Source organism: Odontesthes bonariensis, chromosome 3 (assembly GCF_027942865.1).
Source record: "Odontesthes bonariensis isolate fOdoBon6 chromosome 3, fOdoBon6.hap1, whole genome shotgun sequence".
In the NCBI taxonomy this organism is placed as follows: Eukaryota; Metazoa; Chordata; class Actinopteri; order Atheriniformes; family Atherinopsidae; genus Odontesthes; species Odontesthes bonariensis.
This window is the reverse complement of record NC_134508.1, coordinates 17859549-17868518: the sequence shown is the minus strand read 5'-3', so window position 1 is coordinate 17868518 and position 8970 is coordinate 17859549. Positions and strand designations below refer to the sequence as shown.

Genomic DNA, 8970 nt, shown 5'->3' with positions numbered 1-8970 from the left:
GTGAGAACTGTCTCATGCACAGTGTGAGCCAGAAAGTTGGTCCTCGTTGTCATCTGTGTAATGGCCAAAAACTTTAGAGCACAAAATTTAAGAATATTTGTTGTGTTGTAATGTGTCCTGTGCAGTTTAACTGTTCTGAATTCATTCATACTATGTAAAGGCTCCTCTTGATGGAATAATTAAAGTTAGGTAATTAATGAATACTCATCAGTAAATGGTTTCTAATCAATGGGGACGAAAAGTAACTCAGAGTGGCCTTGAGTTGGGTGTCCCCGATTTGAGCCGCTGTGTGGTGGAAGTGATCGAGGGTCAAGTCATTGAGGAGAATGATAGAGGGTGGAGAAAACCACAAGTCATTGTCAGAGGAAGGACTGTCACTGTATTCAAGGTGAGCGATTGAAGCCCTGATGCTGATCATCCTGTCTGTTAACAGGCTGTCAGGATGTGAACCCTGCCACTCTGACTCAGCAGGCAGACACAGTCTCAAAGTGTCTTTAAAAAAAGTCTATAAAAAAATGCTCCATTCACAGACAGTGGAAATGATTATATATTGGTGTTTGTATGCTTCCTGTGTAACTGCATGGCTGTAAGCAGCTTATATGCCTCTAATTTACATTTTTATGTTTGTTTGTGTGTATCTGGTTAACAGCAGGTTACAGCTGTTTCCCACTGATACTAACCTCATGCTGTCCTATGGTTTTACTGTCTCTTTCCAGCACAAAGCACGTGATCATCCGTCTGCTTCTCCTATTCATTCAGTGCATCTTCTCCGAGGTGGAAGCCTGACTTGTTCTCACGTGCTTTTCACCTTTCCTGACTTACTATTTCTGTAATTGCAGTCATATATGAGACATCACATTCTCCCCCAACAGCTACCTTTTAGAGGCTGGTGGTCTAAATACACAGGGGTCTAAATATTTGACAACATGTGGGCATTTTTGTGTTAAGCACCTGTCATATAAATCAGTAGGCTATCTGATAGTCTCCTCCCCAGGACCAACTGTGTCCACTCCCACACAGGACGAGCATTCAGTCACACGTGCGACTTTACAGAAAGAAGAAGAGGATTAAATAATAAAATGAACGCGAGCTGGCTTTCATCAAATCTAAACGGTATTTTCTTAACAAAAAGCAATTCCCCAGAGGGAAATGTGTGCCTGTTAAGACCCCGCTCTAAAAGAGAGGATGGAACGGCTGGTGGCGCAATTATCAAAATGACAGATTTTTTTTGCAGGAGCAGACACTGTTGGGACTTCATTCTGTTTATCTTTGACGTTTGCCACATGCCTGAAATTGAGGAAATCCGCGTGTTAATAAGCTCTTTGGGAAGCAGCTTGTGAGTCATACTGGATCCCGGTCCGTCCCGCCAGCCGGACTGCGGAGTAACAATAAATTCTCGGAATCTGGAGAACTTTGCGTCTAAAGCGCATATCGGTTCTACGTCATCTACCAGATCCTACAACAGCTCAAATGCAACACACGCTACCTCTGCTTCTGATGGACACTTAAAAAATGCGAAACTTAAGGAAGGGTGACTCAGTCGATACCCCAAAACTCAAACAGGGAACTCCCTCGACGTGTTCAGGCTGAGCGCACGCTCATCCAGCATCCGTGATCATGACTTCGGGTTTGCCTCCGTCTAAGGCTCTCTACATAGGAATGGAGGTAGTGATCGCCCTGTCCTCGGTCATCGGGAATGTGATGGTCGTCTGGGCTGTGCGTATTAACCGGTCTCTGAGAGACACAACCTTCTGTTTCATCGTCTCTCTGGCCTTGGCTGACATTGCAGTCGGCGCTCTTGTCATCCCCCTCGCCATAACCATCAGCATCGGACTCCAGACGCACTTCTACAGCTGCCTGCTGGTCGCCTGCACAGTGCTCGTGCTCACACAAAGTTCAATCCTTGCGCTTCTGGCCATCGCCATCGACCGCTATCTGAGAGTGAAAATACCCATGAGGTAGGCCTAAAGGTGAATTCCACTAGTTTTCAATATCTTGCCTCATTTTCAGTAGCCTTTTGTGTCTGCACCGCTGCTTGGACCAAGGGCACTCACCAGAACATTCTCTCCAGTGACATAAATGATTCCATTTTTGGTGGAATTTTTGGGGTTGATTGTACCTAAAAAAAAAAAAAAGTCACGTTAGTCTGGTTTGTTACATCTGTATTATTTAGGAAAGTAAGGCGACTACTATGTCAGTGTTTTGTGAGGTAGTCAATTAACTCGTGTTAATGTTCATGGAAGGCATACTTTGCATTCGCTCTTTCAATCACCACCGTTTATTACATCTTACAATTTCACACAGCCTATAAGCTGTAAATTGAATAAAAATGATGCAAATGTGCTTAAAAGGAGCAGAAGAAGTAGCATTGATTATAAGAACTTAGTTATAGGCTACTGCAAAATTATTGCGAGTTTATGTGTGTGTGGGTGTGATAGCTTCTTCCTGTTACAATCAGGCTCTTCGATTGCATGATTGTGAGCATTTTGCCTCCATAACATTATTCTTTTTTCTGAGAACTCACTTCAAGTGACGCTTTTGACCATCAGACTGGAGGTGTCTGTTGCAAAATGCACGATTGGTCAATAGAGTCTTTGTGGTTGCTTTTTGGATTGCATAATTTCTCAAGCTGCTCACTAACACACACAGAAAAGCACAGCACACATGTACATACAGCGACTCTGGCGCTGAGAAGACATTGCTGACTACAGTGACTTTGCTCAGAAAACATTTACAATTCGTCATCCATTATATGAATACTTTCGGTAGAACTGCTTTTTATCAGTGATCTGCACGATTATTGTTGTGAGAATGTACAGCAAATTTCCCAAATTACATGTAAAGAAAGAAGAAGAAACATGTACATCTTTTATGCCCGCTTGCACAAAAGAATCATAATTACTATCAGTAATGAATAATACAGTATCTGTCATCATCAATTGCAGATTACAGAGGTGCTTACCATTAAAGATAAAAAGAAGTAGCTGTTACAAATGAGAAATTTTATCTTCAACTTGTAAAGAATCAATTTACCAACTCACTTCTATCAATGCAAGCTCAAATTTCAGAGAACAGTTAATTGTATTTTTCTGTTGCGATAATGTGAGCCAGAAATTTCCCCTCCCTGAACTTCCCCTGGGACTCTGGAGGGACACCGTTTGAGCACCGGTTGCTTTTTATAGCTGAGGTGTTCGGGGACAAGCTGTAAAGATAAGGATGGTTTGTGATCTGAAAATGTCCCATGCCTTTCTGGTGAGCTAGGTTGTTGGATTTGGTTTTCCAGTGAAACCAATGAGAGACAAGGACTCGAATCCCAGAGAAAGCAGAGGTAGACTACAGTCAAATCAAGAAAGCAAATTTTGGCAGATGGGAAGCTAATCTGCATGCAGACAGAAAACCAAATGCATTAACAGCAGCTGCAAAAGATAAAGAATACTGATGTCACTTATGAGAAGACCTACTTGTCTTTTTAAAGATCATCTCATTTAATAGTTACGTGGTGTGTGTTTGCCTCACCCTGGTTGAACTCTAAGTGTACACTTTATGTGTAGTAAAGTGGGAGCAAAGAACAACGATCGTGAACAAACGAAGGAAAAATAAGTATAAAAATGTGGCTTTTTCTTTGCACTGTGTGAGTTTAGCCACAGATTAGCAGCTGTGATAAGGGGTGAGAAATAAATATAAATTGACGGAATTATAGACCTGTTTGGGAGAGAAAGGTAATATTTCTGACAGTTAGTCATTAGTTTAACTACGTATTTGAGAGGTATTTCTGGAGACAAAATTACAACAATTGTCCCAACTTATAGTCACTCTGAGATCTCAAAGAATTAACTTGTGTTTCATAGCGTTTCTCTGGAGAATTTCTGAGATGCACTTTCACAGCTGGAAATGCTGCGGGGAAGGAAGATAGTTTGAAAACAGAAAGTGACTGTTTCTAACAGAACAAAGTAACTTTATCAATCTAAATGGCTCGTTAAGTGAGATATTTCCAAAGCTAAGTGCTCCAAAACAAAGTGCCAGGGTTGTGTTTTTTCTTTGTTTTTGGGTTGGTTGTGACTTCAGACACCCAAAAATATACCTCTCAAGCACAGAAAAAATTGATTTTTCCATAATATTTTTTCCTCTTAAAATCTCTACATTATCAAATCAAATATTTGGTGTAAATGGTTTGTGATGATTCTGTTAGTCTCTACCTTTAAATCAACATTTTTTGGGAGTTTTAAAGAAAGTTATCTTACACCTCCTTCTTCTTTTGCACATAATAGTTATTACATAATCCCACTGACAGGCAAACAGACTGAATGACAGTGCCTTTCTTGTTACCTTGTTTCTCTCTCCAGAAATGGTTCACAGAAAAATATTTTGAAGAGTGTGTCAAGTCCTAAAATGCACCCAGAGGGGAGAGGATCAAGGGGACTGGATGTTTATTGGAAGGACTATAAGAAAGGATACAGAAGTTTCTTTGGCACCTGCCCCCATCTGACGGGGTTGTGGCACATTGATTGTACACTTTAGATTAAATTCAAAGTATGTTCGTTTGACAGAAAGAATTATATGAACAGCGGAGTTGTAGCTAAACAATGGTTAGATGAAGCTGTTGTGTCACATACTTCATATTGAGCTGCAATTGGTTTTAAATAACTCTGAAGCAAGGGCATCTCATTTTATTACGTGCCTCCCACCTTGCCTTATTTCTCTTCATGTCTGTTCTTGCCTCCTCTACCCGCACCTCTCGTGGGAGGGACAAAGTCACAAGTATAGGAGCTGAGTGGAGAAATCAGGTGTGTGCAAATTTGGAACTGAAATAAGGAGCCAGTCTCAATTCTTTGGAAGACTGAAACCGGTTTCATTCCTTCAATTCTGACAACTTTCCCAGGCCCTGTTAGAGATGTTGGGTATGTATCACACATAGCGCCTTTTCCTTGAAGGCCAAAAAGTTTCATTTTAATCTCATCTGACCAGGGTACTTTCTTTATGCTTGAAGTCTACCAAATTCCTTTTGGAAAACATCCATTCTTGATTTTTTTCTTAAACTAATGGCTTTTTTTCTTTTCCCATAAATTGTGGACTTTAAGGCTAAAAATGATCCTTTGGGCAGATAAATTAATCTCTACTGTAGAGGTTTGCAGCTCCTGCAGGGTTATTTTTTACCTCTGTGAACAATGCCCTTCTTGGCTGATCTATCAGTTTTGGTAGTCTGCCCTTTATTACCAGGTTTGTTGTGGTCTTGTCTATGATTGGTTTGAGGTATTTTGTACAGTAGCTGTGGCAGGTTGTAAACTTGTCGTGAATGTTATTACATTTCGAGTCCAGTGAATGTCACTTTACTGCCATGCTGCTCAGATTGTCAAATAAGTGAAGCACAGAAAACAGCCAGCATTGGAAAATCAGGTAAGCTTGTTAGGAAAAACTGTCTTTCCACATGTCTATATTGAAACTGAACCTATTAAATAGTATGACTGACTTATTTAACAACCAAGTCAACAAGATTTTTACAAACAAAGAAAATATGTGTTTATCAAAGAAGTTAATTACAATCCTCTTACTGACAACTGTGATTTTTCCCCCAGGATCCAAAAATGTTTGTGTGCAAGAAACCGTCCATAAGCACCCACAACTTTTTTTTATTCAATAAATTCTGTTTTACAAGATTTCTATCCTTGTAATTTCAAGTTATTCATTTTTACTATTTTATGTGGGTCCAGAAGATAAAAATCTAAAAAAAACAGTCCATCAAATCACAGGTTGTAATGTAAGGAGATAGAAAGCACACCAAGGAGTTAAATAATTTGCCTTGGACAAATGGCTCTGATTACGTACCTCTGCCTCAGCAAAGTCTTGGCAAAGAAAAAATAGCGAAATTTCAGCAGCTTGCTCACAGTCATATCATCGATTTTTTACTCAATGTTTCATCTTCTCCCTTGTTGCCATAGCTACAAGCGAGTGGTGACTCCTCGGCGAGCTGGCACAGCCGTGTTATTGTGTTGGCTTGTGTCCATCATAGTGGGCCTCACACCCATGTTGGGCTGGAATAACCTGCAGCGTCTCCATGACAATGGCTCCATGATCACTGATGAGCTGCTGGTGACCTGTGAGTTTGAGACGGTCATTAGCATGGACTACATGGTCTACTTCAACTTCTTCGGCTGGGTGCTTCCTCCTCTGTTACTCATGCTGGCCATCTATGTGGAGATTTTTTACATGATCCACAAGCAGCTCAACAAAAAGGTAAAGCTTTCCTCTTTGTGTGTTTGAGCAATGTGATTGGTTCATATCACATGAAGCAATCAACATTATTTGGTGAAAATATCAGTAGGTCTGAGCTGCAACATTTTTGTGTTAACTTTTGAATCTCTTTGTAGGTGACAGCAAGCCACACAGATCCCAGGCGTTACTTTGGAAAGGAGCTTAAATTAGCCAAGTCTCTTGCCCTCGTTCTATTCCTTTTCGCAGTCAGTTGGCTCCCGCTTCACATCCTCAACTGCATTACGCTCTTCTGCCCGGCTTGCAACAAGCCAATGTTCCTCGTTTACATTGCCATCATTCTCACCCATGGCAACTCGGCTGTCAACCCTATCGTTTACGCTTTCCGTATCAAGAAGTTTCGCACAGCGTTCCGGAAAATCTGGAAACAGTACATGCTTTGTCAAGATCCAGTTGGTCGTCTTCCTCAAAGAGGGAGCCAAAGAGGACAGAGTCATGAGACGAGGCTGAGGCAGAATGACGATGATGACGATGATGTGTGACCTTTGGCTACTAATTTGATTGCTGTGCAACTGAAAAGTCCCAATGCAGTTGCTCACAAACAGAAAATTGTTTTTATGCTCGAGGGATTGCAGGTAGCATTAATGGCACAGTGAGACAAAACATGGGCTGAATTGTTTTCTCCATCTGCTCCGGGCCAAGAGAGCAGGGTTACAAAGCAGCCTGGATATCTGCAATCAGACTTCAATTTAGAAGACACTGATTTCTCGCTGGCTGGCCAAATGATGTCACATGGGAAAAGGGGCTTTTCATCAGTTGCAAGGCAAACCTGTTGGACTTGAAACAGTAATTGTGTATTTGTAGCACATGTGGTAAAATAGTAGTATTTACTGTACTTGTTGACCTATATTAAAAGTATTGGCCTCTATTTATCCTTCTACAGTTGTGTTTTACATCAATATGCTTCATTCTGTGGCCTTAAAGACAGAAAATGTAATAAACTGGAACTGAAGCTAAATGTAGCATTCGGTGAACAGAAGAAATCTGGGCAAACAGAAAGTATGTGAAACCAAATGGTGCTTTGAAGGGGCCCTGGAGAATGGGATGCACACTGCTTTCCCAGAGAAAACACACCTTCAGGGACCTTCACAAGGACCTTCAGTGAACCTCTGGTCGGAAAATTGTAAAATTACTTTGCAACTCAACAAAATTATTGCCTTTACTTAATGTGTGGTGCATTGCCGCATGTTCAAGATTATGCTTTTATACATATCAGAGATCGTTTGACTGAAAAAAATGACTAATACTTGCCACTAGCTCTTGAAGAAACAGCGGAAAAAACACTTAATGTTTCTGATTAAATATCTGTGAAGACTGGCAGTGGTGAAAAAACACTGATCCAGCAGTCATGTAACTGTAGCCACGTTAATGTTTTTGAAAAGAGAACTGTAAATCTGAAGAATGTAGGAGCTTCTCTGTGATTTTATCATTCTATTTCTATCATGCTCCCCTGCTCCACACATCACTGTCTATTTACATTTTAAAGTTTACTCCTGAATAGTTGAATGATATTACCCTTTTACAGCGAGTCAGATTTGATATGATGTGTTCATGTTGTAATGAGACAGCTGACACCAATAGTCTGTGAAGTACTGTATGTAATCAATATGCATATAAATGTCAGTGCAAGATTACTGTTGAATGTTCATCTCACTGAGAGCAGCTGCACATCTGCAACCTCTGAGCATCTCTGTTTTAAGGAGTGAGCATTAATGTTGCTGTGTATGTTGAGCACTGTGTTGCTTTTCTTTTTTTTCTTTTTTTAAGAAATGGTATCTCACTTTTTGTCTTTGTAAGTCTCTGCAAAGCCTGTCAGTGATGAGAGGCCATTTTGTCTGTACATGCATAGTGAATTGATTTCTGCTATTTGGCTGTGAGCAGGTACATGTGTTAATAAGTGAGGAATGAATAGGACTCAGAGGGAGGCTGAAGTTCTTATCAACAGTTTACATTTCTGAGGTCACCCTCATCCTCTATATGTTCTAAATTTCTACAGCTTACTAGCATGTATATTGCACATGCACCAACACACGTACACATATCCATGCAAACAAAGAAGAGTCATTGAATTTCCGAAAGCTGCTTAATGTTACACTGTTCCCATGTGAATATTTTCTTACTTTACATTATTTGTGAGGTGTTAAAACACCGTGTGTGGTATTAAGTTTATTCCAATAGAATTACTGCTCTCTGAAGTTCATTGAGAAAAAAAAACAACCTTTGATAAACTTGACCTGTGAATTTTCATCAATGGTCAGCAGCGATCTTGACAACAGTGACCTTTGAGTGAATAGAGTCAGAGACTGCAAAAAAAAAAAAAATTAACTGTGCAGCATCATCCATTTTTTATTCAAAAGCATCTGTCAGAGCTGAAGTGTCCTGACTTTCATGAGACAAGAACTGATAGCTCAATTACATCATTTAATAAACTGTGTTGTTCCTTTTGGTTGGTCTTTTTAATAAGTTTGTCAACTAATTGTTTAACAGTTTGTTAGGATGTGCAGCGGTGAACAAAATGCTTGAGAGAGATATTGTCACTAAACACTAAAAGCACAGTCTGTCGTTTAATTTCAAAACAATGCTTACTAGGAGTCAGTAAAAGTTCTCAACGTAGAAAAATGTCCCTTGATCTCTTTATATTGTGCATTACAGGTTAAGCTGTAACATTATTACTCATGCATCTAATACGACATCAGCATATCG

General features: G+C 40.1%; 1 protein-coding gene across 1 annotated transcript; it reads left to right on the top strand.

Annotated features, from left to right (window-relative positions):
* Nucleotides 1-1007: 1007 nt before the first annotated feature.
* Nucleotides 1008-8711, top strand: LOC142376922 (adenosine receptor A1-like). Its single transcript, XM_075460624.1, has 3 exons — nucleotides 1008-1958; nucleotides 5937-6231; nucleotides 6366-8711. The coding sequence occupies exons 1-3, from the start codon at nucleotides 1618-1620 to the stop codon at nucleotides 6747-6749; spliced, it is 1020 nt and encodes a 339-aa protein (XP_075316739.1). The 5' UTR covers nucleotides 1008-1617; the 3' UTR covers nucleotides 6750-8711.
* Nucleotides 8712-8970: the final 259 nt, after the last annotated feature.

Bases quoted from the DNA above. Each gene is read 5' to 3' on its own strand.
- LOC142376922 (XM_075460624.1), top strand. From the start codon at position 1,618: ATGACTTCGGGTTTGCCTCCGTCTAAGGCTCTCTACATAGGAATGGAG. The intron at 1,959-5,936 runs GTAGGCCTAAAG...TTGTTGCCATAG, and splicing joins AGAGTGAAAATACCCATGAG to CTACAAGCGAGTGGTGACTC. The intron at 6,232-6,365 runs GTAAAGCTTTCC...ATCTCTTTGTAG, and splicing joins ACAAGCAGCTCAACAAAAAG to GTGACAGCAAGCCACACAGA.